The following is a 19,366-nucleotide window of genomic DNA, read 5'->3' as shown; positions in this document are numbered from 1 at the left end:
AGGAGGAGAAGGGGACGACAGAGGATGAGATGGCTGGATGGCATCACCGACTCTATGGACATGAGTTTGGGTGAACTCTGGGAGTTGCTGATGGACAGGGAGGCCTGGTGTGCTGCAACTCATGGGGTCGCAAAGAGTCGGACACAGCTGAGTGAACTGAACTGAACTGAAGATTGAGGAAAGTTGCAGAGCTCTGAAGTCCACTCCAGATGATGTAACAATATATAGAAAGGTTTAAAGAAATGATATATAAGGACAGATTTGGGGAATTACTTGTTTTTCCACTACTGCTGAGGCATTAAAAAAAAAGTAAATTGGGGAAAAGTGACCTGAGATGAGGTTGGACAGCAGAGAGGCTTGAATGTGAATGGCTTCATTCCTCATCCAAAGGAATGTTGACTTTGTCCTACAGTGTTTCTCAAAGTAGAGTTCATGAGATCCCTATGAAAATTTTTATGGTTTGCCTTTGTTTCAGTTGGAGAAGGCGATGGCACCCCACTCCAGTACTCTAGCCTGGAAAATCCCATGGATGGAGGAGCCTGGCGGGCTGCAGTCCATGGGGTCACGAAGAGTTGGACACGACTGAGTGACTTCATTTTCACTTTTGTTTCAATGATAATTTTATATGTAATAATGAAATGGGAGAAGTTGCAGTAAAAAAAAACGTGTTCCAGATTATCTGGATGGTCATTTGCTACAAAACTTCAATGCCCATATTTATTTTTATTATGAAGCTGTCATCAAGTCAACAGAGATGTGCCGGTTAGAGGCCAAAGGAGATGCTATTTAAACAAGGAGATCACACAGCTGAGACAGAGTAAAGCGATGGGAGAACCGGATCACCACACGGTATGCAGTAATAAGAATGACAAAGTAACTCAAAGTAATCCATGCTGTCATGCTCTGAAATGGATTCACACTGCAAAGGACAACTGAGTTTCACAAAACAATGTCATTTGTCTCATTAAATTAAAACTGTTAATTTTAATGTTGCTGGCTTTGTAGTTTTTCATAATACATTTCCCCCCATCTCTAAGGAGATGACTACACAAGTCCTCTTATTAACAGAGGGCATTTGCTTGATCCCAGGCCGGAGTGCTGTGGAATTCAATGCTGATCTGACAAGCAAAGCTGTAGCTGTGCTTCAGGGTCTGTTGGTATCTAGCCTGGAAATTCTGCAAACTTTTATATGTGTCATTTCACAGAGGATTTTGTGGTGATGCCAGAACTAAAAATTAGACCCAAATCCCAGGTTTCACTAGAGATAGAAAAAAGCACACAAGAGAAGTTGTTATGTATCCAGTATTAAAAAAAAAAAAAAAAGCTAGGACTATGGCATATTGTTCTGAAGGCCACCTGGAACTGAAATCTGTCTCTTCATTGAGCCATGTGTCACTGGGTCTGCCTCTATCCAGGGAAGGTGACCTCTGCTAATTTACACAATGGTGGGATGAACTTGCCAAGCCATGACCCTCGGAGAACATGGCGTCTTCTGGAGAAGGCCTTTTTTCTAACTGCCTGAAGGTATTCTATGGGCCTCTGTCACTTAGTCCTGAGATTAAGTGTCATCACTCTCACCCACCAAATCAGAACTCCCACAGTTCAATGAGGATAAAGGATTTCCTTCTTGCTGAAAGTTTTGTGAAGTGTGTGACTTTCCCATAAAAAAGGCATAGTACCAAGGCTTTCAACAAATACACAGAAATAGATGCCCTCTGCTCACCTCAGGGGCCATCCAGAATGGGGTGCCAACAGATGTGTTTCTCCGTAGACGTGTACTGGTGAGTTGAGCTGAGACACCTACAAGAAAAGCGTGTCATAATTCAGCAGCGAGCAGACGATGCTAGACCAGGGCTGGCAAACTTCTTCCATAGAGGGTCAGACAGCAAATATCTTAGACTTTGTGAGCTTAAGGCCTGTCACAACTACTCAACTCTGCAAAAGCAGCTCAGATAACACAAAAGCAAATGAGTATGGTTGTGTTTTCGCAAAAATTTATTTAGGGATGTATATCATTTTCACGTATCATGCTCTTCTTTTGATTTTTTCCCCAACTGTTAAAAAATATAAAAATCCTTCTTAGTTCATAGGGTGAACAAAAATGGGACACAGGTCAGACTTGGCTCACAGGCTGTAGTTATGAGCACTGTAGGTATGAGCATTTATCACTCTATCTAAATCACTGGGGTATTTTTTTTTCTAGTGAATATTTCTATCCGTACTGCTGCAAAATTGGAATCAAAAGAAAGCATCGAGAACTAGGATTAACCCCAAATACCTTCCTACTATATTTCCAAAATATTTCAGGTGATATCTAAAAATGGTGCTTCATTTGATGGAGGAAGAAAATTGGCATGTATTATCTATAATTGAACATCAGTGTAGACATAAAAAATTTTCAGTGCTTTATCTTACCTAGAAGGCTGGAAACCTGTCAAGAAAAATACACTTGTCAAATGGAAAAAGAAATAGACTAAGACTATTATTATCTAGGACTCAATGTCGAGGACTTGAATTTTAATATAATTCCCATGTACTTTGTTTTAGTCTTTGGTCAGTTCTCTTTTTTATGCCACAACAGATATAAAGGTGAATTGGATTAGCAGTCAGAAGCCCTGTTTCCCATAGCAATTATGCCTTTTCCTATTAGACCTCAAGCAGACAACCTCACAATGAGTCTCAGTTTTCTCACCTTTAAACTGGGGACAATACTGCTCATTACACCTAACACAAAGAGCTCTTAAACCTCAAGTAAGGGAACAACTGTGAAAATGACATAAATTTTGAAAATGAAAAGCATTTGTAAAATGGAAAGCATTTTACAAATATAAGGTACTGTTTTATACCAAGCAGAAATCTACCACAGCCCTTAAGACAATGACAATAGTTGCCACTAATGTTGTCAATAAGAACTAAAAAACTTGGATACATGTGCTCATCAGCAAAGAACATATCTTTAAGAACATTAGGCATAGATTTGCCAACTACCATGGGTTGTTTTTTGAGGGTAGTTTCACTAACTGCTTGCATTCTTTACTCTTTATTAGGAAGCCAGAGAGGGTTCTTTAAACTCTATTTAAACACCCTAAAATTTTTCTTTGCTTTTTTAAAAAACAGACCAATTACTTAGTGCAATTTCATTTATCTTTGAGTAATTTCTTCTGAGCAAATGATTCACTGATACATTTTAACACTAAATTCTTTCTTACCAATAAAGCAATGAACATACAAAATCATCTTTTCTCCTCCTATGCTGACACTGAAAAAGAACATTTTAAAAAGTGCTTCTGTAAATGTTTTCTCATTATTTATAGCAGTCATGCTGAAGGACTAACTGTTGTTAAATTCATTTAGAAGATTAAACCATTTGATAAACTTAAAAAGGAAAATCAAATGGTTTGTTGGATTCAATACAAGGAGTGTTGTAAGGAGATATTAATAGTTCCCTGGCCTTAGGTGATATAACTCTGTTGCCTCTCACCCTTCCATTTCTTGTTAATGTTTCCAGTTCAACCAGCCTCACATGTAGCAGCAATAATCACAATTTAAAGGGATGTTAGTTTCCAGACCCAAAGGAGTATTTTACCTTCTGCTCACAGGGAATTAGTATGCCTGAGGCTAGAGAAAGTCATTTAAAAGACCAAACGGTTTTCTCTTTTCATATGCAAAAGAATAATAGACAAAATGTAAATTATAGACAATTGCCCTGAGTTGTGAAATCCTTCGCAACAAACCAAAGTTTTTCCCATCAAATTTTTCTTTTGAAACACTTTCATATTCTCTCTTTAATAAAATTGCTTCTAAAGTTGAAAATAGATTAACAAACAGCATCTCCTAGGGTGATCCATCTGGTGAACCCCGCTCCCCACCCCGACTCTCCAGCCTGTGCGTCACTGGAAAGGCCCTCAGCCTTTGGTGTAGAAGAGAGGCCCCAGTCTTCTGAGATCACAATAAATGGCTGCCTTTGGCTAAACTGCACACATCAAGAAAACAAACGACAAGCCGTCATTACCAAAGTCAACGAGCTTAACTCCTCCTTCTGTTGTCAGAAGAATGTTATTCCCCTTGACATCACGGTGGATGATTCGGTTATTGTGCAAATGCTGAAGGCCCTTCATGGAGTCCCATCGCCACCAAACAACAGGAAAGAGAAAAGGAAAATTTGCAATGGTTAGTTTTAAACAATTACCCTACTATTAAAATCTAATCAAAGTCCATATTAGGCTACACCTCCCTGCTGTTAATACACCTTGCATATTATAGAGCAGTTTCCCCTTGTTAGTATGCTGTGGGGAGCCAACCAATGACAAACTGCCCCCTCGACCCCACCTTGAAGGACATCCTTACCAAGAGGGCCCCATATAAGATGTATGAGATCACTGCTTCGTCCAACCGCTGGTTGCACCTAAGTAGACTTTTGACAAGCTCGGTGACTGAGCCCCCATTACACAGCTGCAAGAGGAGGTGCCGGGGAGAGAGACAGCAGGAGCATACATACAAAAAGAAAAGAAAAAAGACATTAGGAAAAGCCCACCAATTACCGACCTCAAGTAGTAAATTTGCAAATCACAAAACTCTAGGTTGGAACAATGAAACTTCACATTTCCATTGCACAAATCTAGTTCTCTGTGTGTATGTGTTTGTGTATATTTATTCAAGGTGATGACTTATGATTGAAAATACAAGTCCAAAAAAGCTGACTTCTTTCTCAAGTTAAATAGCAAAGCACAAGACATTATTTAGACATTAAAAAGAGAATGCATATAATAATCATGGTGAGTTGTTATCGGAAATTTTACATGAATACTGTCTGTTTAAACACACACACACACACACATGCAGTTTGAAGGAAAGACAAAGTCAAGATGAATGCCCTTGATTCTTGGGAGGGGATAAATTTTATTTCAAATCTTGTCTCCAGTGCTGGCACTGCAGACACCAGACGCCCAACCAGCAGCTCTTTCTAGAGTTGCTACTGCATGTCAGATTTATGGAATGGAGCCGCATCATATGTTCATTTAACCTTTTCATATTCAACTTTAGAAGCTCAGCAACTTTATGCTCTTTTTTTCCCCTGTAATTAAAAACATTCTAAACGTACAGCTTTCATATTTGCTCTCTGTTATAGAATATACCGAGATTTTAGATACATAAGCTAGGCATATTATTTTTTCACAGCAACTTAAGGGTTTTCAAGGATAATTTTGACTAAATGCAGAAGGCAATGTGTAGGTTTGGGTGTGCTATATGCCATTTTAAATCAAGGGTTCTTAAGTGGTTTGAGCAGGGCTTGTATATACCTTGAAACTGTAGGCAGCATGTTGTATATTCATCTTGTACTTTCCTGCTGAGAAAATTCACAGCTTTTGTCAGATCTGCAGAGCCATCCTTGTCCATATAAAGTCAAGACCCTGATTTAGAGACCTAGGTTTCCTCCTGGCACTTTGTGTGTAATTTGAGAAAGAGTTAACTAGTGAACAGTGGGCGTCCCCTGGTTGTGGCTGCTTGAGTCAACTGGCTTTTTGTAAGCAAGGCAATCTGAGGGAGCACAGATTAGCACCTTTCCTAAAAGAAGACACTCTTTATCAAGGGAAGAGTACATTAAGATCTATTTGACTCTAATTACAAACATTTGCAAGGTTTTAATAAATGGTGAGGAAATGTTTTTGTTTGATGAATGTATCTCTTCTTGCTACATACATGGCAGATACCTTGCCCACACATTAAGAATCAAAATAAGATGAAACTTAACTGAATCTGCCCATGTTTTAAAAAACTTAAGCTGAATCTGCCCATGTTTTTACCATGTAAGTTGCTCACAAACACTATTCAACTAAAAATCCAATATAGAATTGTTTGTGGGGGCTGAGTCGCTTCTGACTCTTTACGACTCCATGGACTGCAGCCCGCCAGGCTCCTCTGTCCATGGGATTCTGAAGGCAAGAACACTGGAGTCAGTTGCCATGCCTCCTCTATGTGATCTTCCCAACCCAGGGACCAAAACCTCATCTCCTGCATCTTCTGCAGTGGCAGGCAGTTTCTTTACCACTAGTGCCACCTGGGAAGCCCCAGTATAGAATTAGGAATCTTTAATAAAACTATGATAAATCACTATCTCTCAGACAGGATTCCCTCCTGAATCCTTGAACACTGAATTCTGAACAGTGAAATGCACTGAAGGCTATAGTGGTCTGGGATTTTATAAGTGTCCTCAGAATCCTCTCTCCACCAATGTTTGGTGTAACTTGCTAAATCAACACCAACACTTCTCATGACCATAATATTGAGTACCAGCATAATTTCTTCCAAAGGATTCCACATTCTTTTTATTTCAACTATGTCTTAACATAACCCTGAAGGGCACATAACATTCAATGTTCAATCTAATATTCTCTTGAACAGTGAATGCATTTTCAGTGTCATGATTCATAGAAGAATCTTAAAAGCTAAACTTTCAGTAAACATAAAACAATTTTCTCAGGACTCCTCCAATTAGATTTTACATTTCAAGGGAACAAAAACAGGAAAACTGAACATAGAGTCAAATGATGATCATGTAAGAATGCAGAACATGACAGAAGGGATGTTTTGGACCCACAAAAAAAAGTCCTTCCGAGGCTGATGGCATAGAGCTTGGAGAGCTTGAGAGAGTAAGATTAGGGTGGGGATGCTCCCTTTTGGAAGTGGGAGTTGTATAAAGGAATAATGATGATGAAACTACTTCATATGAACCTCTTTTATTCAGAAATGTGCAGGGAGACCTCCTCACAGGAGCCTCATGCCAACAAAGCAGTGTCCGTGCTGTACAAGATCCACCAAGCCTGGGATTCTAACTGTCCCTACACCTGACCTGCCTCCTGAGAAGGCTGCATGCAGGACAAGAAGCAACAGTTAGAACCAGACATGGAACAACGGACTGGTTCCAAATTGAGAAAGGAGTACATCAAGGCTGTATATTGTCACCTGCTTATTTAACTTCTATGCAGAATACATCATGCGAATGTCAGGCTGGATGAAGCACAAGCTGGAATCAAGATTGCTGGGAGAAATATCAACAACTTCGGATATGCAGATGATACCACTTTAATGGCTGAAAGCGAAGAGGAATTTAAGAGCCTCTTGATAAAGGTTAAAGAGGAGAGTGAAAAAGCTGGCTTAAAACTCAGCATTCAAAAAACTAAGATCATGGCATCTGGTCCCATCATGTCATGGCAAATAGGTGGGGAAACAATGGAAACCGTGACATTTTCTTGGGCTCCAAAATCACTGTGGATGGTGACTGCAGCCATGAAATTAAAATATGTTTGTTCCTTGGAAGAAAAGCAATGACAAACCTAGACAGTGTATTAAAAAGCAGAGACATTACTTTGCCAACAAAGGTCAGTATAGTCAAAGCCATGGATTTTCCAGTAGTCATGTATGGATGTGAGAGTTGGACCATAAAAAAGGCTGAGCACCAAAGAATCGATGCCTTTGAACTGTGGTGTTGGAGAAGACTCTTGAGAGTCCCTTGGACAGCAAGGAGACCAAACCAGTCAATCCTAAAGAAAATCAACCCTGAATATTCATCAGGAGGACTAATGCTGAAACTCCAATACCTTGGCCACCTGATGTGAAGAGCCTACTCATTGCAAAAGATCCTGATGTTGGGAAAGATTGAGGGCAAGAGGAGAAGGGAGTAACAGAGGATGAGATGTTTGGATGGCACCACTGACTCAATGGACATGAGTTTGAACAAATTCCAAAAGACAGTGAAGGACAGGGAAGCCTGGCGTGCTGCAGTTCATGGGGCTGCAAATAGTCGAACGTGACTTAGGGACTGAACAATAACAACAGCCTGCTCATGACTTGCAAGAGATTTAGAACTTGATGCTGCACTGGCAACAAGGTCAAGGCTACAGTTTGAATGAAAAGGAGAGACAGGGAAGACCCCATGATAAGGAGTATCAGGGACCTAAGACACAGGGAGATACCAAAGGCAGACAGTAGGAGGACTCAGGGTCATCACACGGTTGGAGTGTGGTCTCATTGCCATACGTATCAGATGCCATGAGCATCTGCTGTATTCAGATTGAAATGTCACCCCAGAGAAGGACAGGAACAGGGAAAAAGAAAACCATTTAAAAGCTAAGTCCTTATCCAAGTGACTAAGCTTTGAGCTGGATTGTGAAAATGGGAAACAAATTCCCCAAACTTGTCCCTTTCCAAAGAAGTACTCAGCTGACTACGTTTAACAGGATGAGTTCAAATCAACTATTTCCTCTAGGCAGGCTGGGGGCTCAAGAACAATGTTAGGTTTAGCTATTGAAAAGAAAGTGACCTTTTGGTTCTCAGTCATTTGTAACTGTCCAGTTTGTGTCACTCAATCATGAACACTGTCCCTGCACTCAAAGAGCTCAACACCAGAAATGGACACGTGAGTAATGAGTGGCAGGTGGAAGTGGAGTATACCCAGGGATATGGTGGCACTGAAGAGGGAAGGGTGACCTCTGCCATGCCAGGGTAGAGAGGGAACAGTCTGCTCTTCCTGGAGGATGTAACACATACAATGAATCTGAAGGACAAACGAGCTTATGGCAGGTGAACAAGAAGAAGAGAGTCCTTGGAAAAGGGACACCGTGTGCAAGGAAGGGAGCACAAAAGAATGAAATGGGTAGGAGTGTTTCTATTTGCCGGTCCATCTACGTGCGTGTGTGTGTCTCTGTCTGTGTGTCTGAATTCTACGTACTCTGCCTCTGTTGGGACAAAGGGACAGAACCTAGCACAGAGAGATGGAGAAGTAGAAAGGGGAACAGGGAATGCAGGCGTGCCCTGCCAAAGTGTGTGGACTTAATGCACACGAATTACGATACCATAGTATACCATTGGATAGGAGTGGTAAGCTAGCAACAGGTTTTAGACAGGAGGTCTGTTCAGATTTCTAGAAAGACCTTGGTAGCAGATTGGAGGGTGGACAGAACAGGAAGACAAAGGGAGCTAGACACCTGTCAGGAGATATTGAAGCAATCAAGAGAAGCAAGGTCAGTAAGTCAAGAGTCCTGAGGACAAAGAATCAGGGACAGATACAGAGTGGGTGTTGGGGGGTGGTGCTTTTATAAGATAGCATTGACACTAATTTTTGACCAGTTGGATAGAGAAAGTTAAGAGACAGAGTCTAGGGATCTTGTGAGAATATCAATAAAGTTCTTTGATCCTCTAAAGCCAAAGCAGTAATAGACACGCAAAGCACTGCCACACCTTCATTAGAACCACTTCTCAGTCTGGCTTCCATCTCAGGGAGGCACACGCTTTATTGAATTGCAAGTGCACTATTAAAATTCTACCCAGAGAACATTTAAATTAAATACTGGGTGATGATCCAAGCTAACTCAACCCTGGAATTTTCCCCTGAAACCTCATTTTAGTCTCTCTCCTGCCCTACTTTCAATCTGGCCATTTCTGGAACAAGAGCCTATTTGGTGGCATTTTAGATGGGTAGCCAACTTACAAACTTTCTTTATAGCTCTAGAACCTACGGATGGATTAAAAGCAGCCATTTTGTCAGCAGGATCAAAACTCAGCTGTAGATTTAAGAACAACAATAGAATCTGACTCAGTTGGTGCCTTTTGTTCGCTAAATGTCAGAGTTTAAGAGCTGTCTGATTTCTTGTGGCTCAAAGAAACATATAATTAAACTGCTCAGGGTACCTTTAGAGGAAGCAGTCCTGTGAAGCTGATAAGCCCACTAGCAAGGTTTTAAAGGGCAGCCTGTGGGTTACAGGGAAAGGACTTAGGGTACTTGGATATAAAAAAGGAAAGCAGGTACACACTGACAATTGTCTAATCAGAGTAAATATTCAGTGAAATGGACTGAACACTTTAAAAGCATGACAAGGGAACTATATTTAAATGCATCAAATAATATAATCCTCTTAAAGCTGTAAGGAGGCAGCCAAGCTTCCTACTTCACCCACCCCTGAGGGTTGGCACCTGCAGCCTTTTATTCCCGCCCACGCTGCCAGCCATCAGACTCAAATACAGAGGTAGGTCTGCATCCCTGCGTTCCTCCCTATGCCCTCAGCATTCAGGAAATGTGGCAGCTGGATGCATGTTGAATTTAATGAGCGTTTCGCTCCAAACCAAGAAAAACAGAAAAATCATTTACATTCCACATCTATTTTCCAAAACATCGTTGAATATTGATTCAATCACAGTATGTGCGTTTGCTAAGATGGTCGTAATTTCAAGCAATAAAATATTCCTTGCTCCATAAGCCATCAACTTTCCTCTACATTATTAAAGAATGACCCATGCAACACAATCACCAGACCTTTATTCTAGTTGAAACTCTAACCTTCAAGTAGATCCTGTACTGGCATGTTGATTTGCCCTAAGAGGACAGAAATAGGAGGAATTTCTTTTCAGTGCTTTTTGGTTCAGTGGATTTGATCTTTCAAGGGTGTTAGGTTCTACAGAGGGCATAAAGCAAAAGGCGAGGATTATCAAAATTACTCTTGAAGATGCCTTAGGGAGCACCATGTTAGACAATGTCCACCTCTCAGGAAGGCCAAGCAACATAGTTTTCCTCCACAGCATTGGGAGACATGTGTTTTTTACTGATACAAAGTGAAATCACTGTCTTGCCCCTACAAGAATGAAAACAATGTCACTTGAAACCATGGAGTTCCAGTCAGGGTGGGCTGGGAGGAAGATGCTCACACCACGAGAGGCAGGAGGGCCCCAAGACCCCCACCTCCTATTTCAGCCTCTCTCCAGAGCACATCGTAGATTCGTTGGGTAGGCAGAATCACTCCAACACTTCAGCTTCTTAGGCCCTCTTGTTTTTGCTGAATAAAGATAGCACATGAATATAGGGTGCAACTCAGCTGCATTTCCAAGTTCTTGCCTTCTCCACTCCCAAATGTTCTGTACTTTCCTTCTGACCCCCAGGCACTCCAATGACTCTCATTCTAGAATCCAGCCAGAAACTGTCATTGGAGTCAGTGTTCTGTCCTCCAGGGCTTTCTAACCATCTCTGGCCAATCAAAACATGGTTCAGACCATCAGGGTTCCGCTATGACCCTGACTTATTAACATGATAACCTTGACTCATGCCACAATATCAATAGGTGGAAATGCTTTAAGGTGGTAACTTGCAATATAATGGGGCTTAGACTGGACTTTCTAGGGCCTTAAATAAATAAATGCAAAATCTGAACAGAGGTATCATTTCCCCCCACTTTGGCTTAGATACTGAACTTACACATAGATCTTTGAGAGGAAAAACAGGTTTAAAATAATTCTTTCATTTGGTTTTAAAATATAAGGAGTATTTTTTTAGTTTACATTGTCACTAGCACTCTAAACGCTCAACTATTTCTTTTAAGTTGAACATATTATTTGAGCAGAAATAGTATTTACCAGTGGAAAGTTTTATACCAAAGGAAAACAGAAAAAAATATATTTCATGTCTTAGCAAATACTAGGCATTTTGTCTGAATATGGAGCTTTTCTTAAAGGTCTAATTTCTTATTATGTTTCATTTAGGTGAGAGATAATACAACTTGTAGATTTTCTGAATTTAACATTAACTAGGATAAAACTTATTCACAAATTATCCAAAAGATTATTATGTATGTTTGTCTCCATATCTTTCTCCTATAGTAGTTGTCTGTCACTGAGGAAAGCTTTGGTTTGCTTTCTGGTAACAATTAGTACTTAATTTCAGAAATGACATTTTTATTTGCTCTTGTTTTCAGAGTTGTGGTGATTTAGGAGGGTTATTAATAACACTTTTCTATCCTCAAGAATTGCTCTGCGGAATAGCTTCTCACGGTTCCTTTCATCATATTCAGCAAGGAAAGAGCAAAGGCAATATAAATTTAATCTCAATATACAGGATGAAGGGAGCAATATTAAACAGACCATAATTTTATTATGCAAGTTTCCTAAAGCACTCATTAAAAAGCTATAGGCGGCGCAGCATGGTCAAGGTTCTGTGTGGACTGTCATTATCTTCCAGCGGAGTGTGTGTGTGTGTGTGTGTGTGTGTAATCAGGAACTGCTGCCATTTCAACCAGAGATCCAAAGTCTATTTCCCGGACCTGACAGACAGCATCATGGGCAGCAGCAACACAGAATGGGAGAAAAGCGAAGTGCAATCCTTCTCTAGTTCTGCCATATAACTGGTTATGGGACGGTAGGCATGCCACTCCTTCTCTGGGTCTCTATTCCTCAGGTGAACACTAGGAGAGTGACCTGAAGGAAGACCAAGGTCCCTGCCAGCTCTAGGAGTCCAGGAATCTGTGTCTATAAGCGTACTGGAGGCACTGGACACAGCTAACCCAGGAGCCTGGCATGGATGGCCCATTCCTAGACAGAAAAGACTGAGGATGTCTGGTTCCCTGTGCCATCAGCCTGGGCATGGACCAACAGAACCCGCAAAAGGTATAATATCTGCATACTGTATTGCCAAGGCATGAATAATTCAGTGTGCCAGGGCAACCTCATTATCTGTGCTTAGTCACCCAGAAAAAGCAAGCGACAGTCCGCGGGGGAGTATTTGCACAAGATCCAGTTCACAGTTCTGAGCTCCTTCTCATCTTTCAAGGCCAGGTGCAGCCCCTTCCGGCTGCCTCAGCTGTGCCTAAGGGGCTAACATTCAGTCACTCCTCATGGGGAAGAGCACTTATTCTCCAGGTGGTGGCAGGTCTGAGCAGCCTACCTACCCACTCGTCAAATGGAGGGGGGGACAGTCCCTTTTCAGGCTCTGGAAAACCCCTGGAAGAAAACCCAGTTTTCTATATCTGAATACAGAATCTTTTTAAGTCAGGGTAAAATGAAAAGAAACTAAGACTTCTTGGTCACTGTACTTATTAAATGATAATCAAGTTTAAAACATTGAGGTCTTACAGAGTTTAAGAAGAATATAACCCTAGAGACACTAGAAATTATTATTTCAGAGACCCTAGAAATATTACTTTCCATATTGCACGAGAATAAGCATTTAAAAATTAATGTTATTAATATTCTAGAGCTTTGTACACTGGATAAAATCTGTAATATTCCCAGGGAAGCAGTGGGGGATAATAAAATCCAAAAGATGATACTATGAGAACATGCTATGCGACGTAACCAATCAACTAAACAGAAAAAGATGATTTCTAAAAACCAAAATCCCTTACATCTTTATATTCTGAAGAGCGCAACTAGTGTGACAGAAATGTTCCTTGCAGATTATCCCATCTGAATACAACAAATGAATTTCTCATACATGGTTGCTACGGCATCCAGTATATATTGTCTCATGACCAGGCCCTCCCAGAGCCAGATGGGAGGTTTTCAACAAAAGACCCCAGACGGTGAATCCAGGACTGACCTCCCCTTTGTTGCTTCTCTCTTAAAGCTTTCACACCTGTCCCCACGCTCCTGGATCACACGTGTGACCTCAGGCACGGACGCTGGTTCAGAGGGGTAGAGTCTAGGACAGATGAGGGTGGGCCTCGTGAGCACGAGGCAATACAACAGACCTGTCCTAATATACTGACTTCACATGCTGTCACTGCGTTGTTGCCATCTTAGTCCCACGGACGAACTGTATTTGCAGGGAATGGACTCTTTTGCACCCAGTTACACACATTCATTAACAAGGGAGAAAGAAGGGCAAGACTATAGAGGATACAGTGATGCTGGCTTCAGACTGTCTCTTCAAAGCAGATGTGGCCAGGAATATCAGCTGCTCCCTGCTCCCAAGTCTCAGAGGCAACTCTCACCAGGAATTGTGCCTAGCTACAGGAAACTTCCTCCCCCAAGGCCACATGCCCACCCAGGGTGGCATGCACCCAGTGATTGGTTGATGCAAAGATAAAATACAGGACGACCCTATAAGAGCATCCCAGGTCTTCTTCTCCCTGAGGATGGGCTGAGGCCTCTGTTGCACCTACACTGATGTTTCCTATCTCTCTTGTCCAATCCCACCTTCCGTCCAGGTCTAGCCCCCAAAAGAGGAACTCTCCAATAACCTTCCATATACAACTGTCAGAGTTTATTTTCAGGAAATCCAACCTGAGATGAGGATTAATGGCCATGAATGGGCTGATTCAAATTTGGCAAGCAAGTAAACCTTGGGTTAACAACTTTTGAAAATGAGCTGCAATCAGTTGGAACATGTTTTCTGTGAAATTTTCCCAGCCTGGAGTAGAAAATAACCTTTTCCAACTGTATTTTTATATTCATTGTATTAGAAAAAAAGATTGTTAAAACCTCAGAAGCAGAGAAACATGCACATTTTCAGCAACAGCCTACCTGTAAGAATGTAGAGAATACCACATCTGGTAAGGTACCTGTGTATGCAGGAGAGATCATTTCCCCTAAATGTGCATCTTATACTATTTAGGCAATAACGAGTCTGCTCACCCCTGCTCTGTCTGAATCGATGGTCACCCAGCGGGAGCCTCTTACCTCCAGGACCAGCCACAGCTGTCCTCCCACACAGTGATCCGCTTTGTAAAACATTCCGTAAAACTTTACAACATTGGGATGATTCGGGAGAAACTGCAAAATGTTGTATTCTGCCTCAATCTCTTCATCCATATCCTATATAGGGGAAAAAATGCATGCTGAATTCAGTATAATGTGTGAGGTAGGGTACAGAACTGATGCCATGATCAGGCAACGCCTTAATAAAGCATATTTAGTCTGCATTTTTTATGTCATCATTACCATATCCTGAAAACAATGAACATGTAGATACCAACTAAAGCCTCCTAGTTGTTAATCAGTAAAATGTCTTCATTATATATCTTTAATAATAATATCATAAATATCTTTTTAAAATTTAAAAATGTCTGAATTTTCAAAGCAATTAAAGAGAAGTAGTGCAAAGGGATCCAACCAGGATACAACACTTATAACCTCACTGTACTAAACAGTGGACAGCATTGTAAGCTCAGTGTTCAGTGCTCTGAATTATGATGCCAGGCTAAGATGACTGAACACCACAAGTCTGGGCCACTTTGTAACTTACAGAGAGACCAGACTGTGTAAACCCAAAACATCACTCTTAACAAGAGAATAACTGTTGAAGAGCCCTGGGGACTAAAACCAAAACAATAGTAAAATGGACAAAAGAGAAAAGCAAAGGAACTTTTGACCCCAGATGAAGTCCCTTCATTCAGATGGGCTGGACTTCCCTGGTGGCTCAGACAGTAAAGTGTCTGCCTATAATGCAGGAGACCCAGGTTCAATCCCTGGGTTGGGAAGATTCCCTGGAGAAGGAAATGGCAACCCATTCCAGTATTCTTGCCTAGAAAATCCCATGAACGGAGAATCCTGGTAGGCTACAGTCCCTGGGGTTGCAAAGAGTCAGACACGACTGAGCAACTTCACTTCACGTCACTTCATTCAGGAGGGCCAGGGAGTCATAACTCATTTTGGGATATCATGCCAGGTTTCAGTATCTCTAGAAAATCACCCCCAGAATCAAGAAGGAAGTTGAAAACTCAGTGTGCATGAAACCCTATATTGTGGGTACTTACACTGATTGGATCTAGAATTTTTACTGCGGCCAGGCTCCCATCTCTCTTATTAGTCACCTTGTAGACCTTGCCATAGGTGCCTTTACCTATGGTCTCTATAATTTCCCAGGTATCTGTGGGATCTGGAAGCGATTCAAGTCCAAGCATCGTGGCGTTGTAATGAAACAATCCATACAGATGTCTCCTGGTGGGAAGAAAAGCTTGTTATGAGCAACAGATCACAGGATTAGTGTCAGTGGGCTTTTGAAACAAGAATATTTTTATTTCTTAACCAGCAATCTTGTGGTACTTTCCTTTTTTTAACTGTCCCCTTGTATTTTAAGAAGACTTTTTTTTTTTTAAGAGATTTGAAGCCTCTTTAAGAAATGCGGGTAGTAGATAGACGGTGGGCAGCATGGCTCTGGAACATCTTCAAAAACACAATCCTAAAAGGGGAGATTATATCCACACACAAGGAGGGAGTAAAAGGGCCAAAGAGGATGTCCAGTCATGACCAGACAACCTCATTCTAGGTTGCTAGTAGTGGCTGCTGATGCCAGGAAAAAATCTGAAAGTCTCAGGTCTGAGATCTTTATAGCTAAATTATGTAACCTTGACCAGGTCTCTCTGATGGTCACTAGAAACTAGCACCCAGCCTCTGTGTGCAAAGTCTCTGTTAGGAAGAAGGATCTGGTGCCTGTACAAACCCCTATGTCCCTGTCCTTTCAGAAAGCTTATGTTAAATCTCCCAGGACTCCCTTGAGTCTCGAAAGGCTGGCTCAAGCATTAATGATTAGGAAATGTGAGGATGTAGAAACAAAGAATAGCTATTGGGCCAAGAAACTGGTAACAACTTAGACTATAAATTTGCCACATAGCAGAAACACTAAACTCCCAGTTCGCTGAAAGATACAGATAAAAGCCTGACACACATTTCTGAATTGTTTCTACAGAAGAAGACCGCAACCAGATGAAAACTGCTGACCATAAGAACAGAGATTCTAGACTGGTTGAAACTAGAAAGCTGATGATGCTTGCAGCTTCACCTTGATCCCAACCAATCCAAGATGCTTGTGCACAAGTCGATCACACACCCTCCCTCACACTGCCTTTAAAAGTCCTTCCCCAAAGCCATCAGGGAGTTCAGGTCTTCAGACTTCGGCCGTCTATTCTCTTTGGTTGATGTCCTGCAGAAAACATTGAACTTTCTTTCACCACACCCCGCTGTTGGTGGATTGGCTTTGGTGTGAGCAGATAAGAGAACCTAAATTGGATCTGGTAATAGCATCAGTCAGTGCACAGTATCCATTGTCATCCAGGTCTTAGGTCCTGCAAGGATTAGCCAAGCCAGACCCCATCCACACAGCAACAGCCTACTGTGGGAATCACACTGAATGGCTAATCAGAAGCTGCAAGCTCACCCCACCTTAGCAGTATTCTATTTAACAAGGACTTGGCCCTGTAAAATTTAAGTACTTTAAAGTACCAGCAGCAAGCTTGGCAGGCAAACAAAGTCACCCTAGACTGGTCCCATGAAAAAGCTCCTTCAAGTATAGTTACTCCAAGGCTAGAAGAGGGGTCTCAACCCCAGGTTGTTTCTAATCTCAGGAAAGGGGCCATTAGACTCCAACAGGAACAACCACAGCATCCAGTCCCCAGGTGTCCACCTGGAGTGAGCCCTTCTGCCTCATGCTGGGCAATCCAATTTCCACTTCTAATTATTTCCAGACTGCATTCACTCAAGACACAGCCTTTTGACTTGGAACAAAAATTCATTTTTCATCCTTACCCTTTCTGATGGGGGCATTTCAAAGATATTGAAAACCACTGCCAAAACCAAACAAAATCCCAATATCTGTGGTATTGATACTGGGAGGGAATCTGTCTTTCCAGAGTCCACCTGGCAGAAATTTCATGCTCTGAAGGGGTCTCCAACCAGCACCTTGAGAGCCCAGGCCAGGCTCATCCTGGGCTGAGACAATGACCCTAAGAGGTCAGGTGGTCAAACAACTCCTGATTTTCATCTTCTGGTTTCAAGATTCTAATGAACTCTAAGCTTTCCCCTTGGCCAGTGTTTCCCAAAATCCACCTTTCTCAGCACATGTTTCACAATTCTTGCCATATATGTATGTTACCTGTGCTATTAGCTACTAATTTAAATGACTTGCTTTTTTACATAAATAAATGTCTTTTTTTTTTTTTTTTAATTTTTCTGTTGCCACAGACTGCTGGGAGAAATATCAACAACCTCAGATATACAGATAACACCACCCTAATGGCAAAGAATGAAGAGGAACTAAAGAGCCTCTTGATGAAAGTGAAAGAGGAACAGGAAAAAGCTGGCTTAAAACTCAACATTCAAAAAACTAATACCATGGCATCTCATCCCATCACTTCATGGCAAACAGATGAGGAAACAAAGGAAACAGTGACAGATTTTTATTTCTTGGGCTCCAAAATCATAGTGGGCGGTAACTGCAGCCATGAAATTAAAAGATGATTGCTCCTTGGAAGAAAAACTATGACAAACCTAGACATGCTAGAAAGAAGAGAGATCACTTTGCCAACAAAGAGCCATGTAGTCAAAGCTATGGTTTTTCCAGTAGGCGTGTACGGATGTGAGAGTTGGACCATAAAGAAGGCTGAGCATCAAGGAATTGATGCTTTTGAACTGTGATGTTGGAAAAGACTCTTGAGAGTCCCTTGGACAGCAGGAAGATCAAACCAGTCAATCCTAAAGGAAATCAACCCTGAATATTCATTGGAAGGACTGATGCTAAAGCCGAAGCTCCAATACTTTGGCCACCTGATGAGAAAAGCTGACTCAATGGAAAAGACCCTGATGCTGGGAAAGATTGAAGGCAGGAGGAGAAGGGGACAACAGAGGATGAGATGGTTGGATGGCATCACCAATTCAATGGACATGAGCTTGTGCAAACTCCAGGGAAGCCTGGTGTGCTGCAGTCCATGGTGTCACAAAGAGTTGGACATGACTGAGTGACTGAACAACAATAACAACATGGCATGTAGGATCTTAGTTCCTCGATCAGGGATCAAACCCACACCCCTGGCAATGGAAGTCTGGAGTCTTAATCACTGGGAAGTCCCATATATATCTTTTAAAAGCACTTCATATCCCTACCCTAAATCATTTGCCATATATCAAAATTAACTGTGAAAAGATGATTATACTAAAAGCAACAGTTGTTCAAGCACAGTCAGGGACTGCTGCCCCTGTTCTTTTGGGGAAAAGAAGGAGATCATGGAGTGATGGGGTAGAGTTAAAGACTAGCACAAACTTTCCCCTTAATCTCATCAGAAGACATGAAAAAGAATTAGCAAGTGAACAATTTTGTCACTATGTAATTCACTGTCCTTTATTGCAAGATCCTCAAAACCTCTGAACACCTTGGGAACGGCTCTTCAGCTCAGCTTTTACAAAAGCGAAAGGCGGGATCAACTGGGGATGTTGATTAAGGCCAGACAAGTGGGGATGGGGAGGGTAATGAGATGTGTTTCCTGGAGAGAAGAATCTGGGCCATCGATGTGGGTAGGATTACTTTATACTCACCAGGACAGGCCCTGTTTCTCCACTTGCATCTGGGCTCAGCGCCACTGACAGAGGTGCTGAGCCAAAATGCCTGCACGATCCAGGCCCTGCCCTGCCCAGCCCCAAGATCTGCCTAGCAACGCATCTCTCTGGGCCTCAGTTTCCTCACTGGCATGGTGGGGCTGCTTCTGCCACCCACTCCACATTGTGCCTATGAGTCTAAGAGGATGAAGACAGAATGAAGTGAACGTGGTGACTGCCGACCAGTGACAGTCGCCGTCACAAAGGCTCAGCACCATGTTCTGCCTCAGCAGAGGCAGCA

General features: G+C 41.8%; 1 protein-coding gene across 1 annotated transcript in view; it reads right to left on the bottom strand.

Moving 5' to 3' along the window:
• Window positions 1–19,094, bottom strand: part of MYO3B (myosin IIIB) — a 444,395-nt gene extending 425,301 nt beyond the window's left edge. Inside the window, 6 exon segments of the mRNA XM_070360748.1 lie at window positions 1,724–1,800; window positions 4,013–4,112; window positions 4,348–4,452; window positions 14,440–14,574; window positions 15,516–15,699; window positions 19,066–19,094. Coding sequence (XP_070216849.1) covers window positions 1,724–1,800; window positions 4,013–4,112; window positions 4,348–4,452; window positions 14,440–14,574; window positions 15,516–15,699; window positions 19,066–19,094 — 630 coding nt within the window.
• Window positions 19,095–19,366: the final 272 nt, after the last annotated feature.

Source organism: Bos mutus, chromosome 2, assembly GCF_027580195.1.
Source record: "Bos mutus isolate GX-2022 chromosome 2, NWIPB_WYAK_1.1, whole genome shotgun sequence".
NCBI lineage: Eukaryota > Metazoa > Chordata > Mammalia > Artiodactyla > Bovidae > Bos > Bos mutus.
This window is presented reverse-complemented; position numbering and strand designations above follow the sequence as displayed.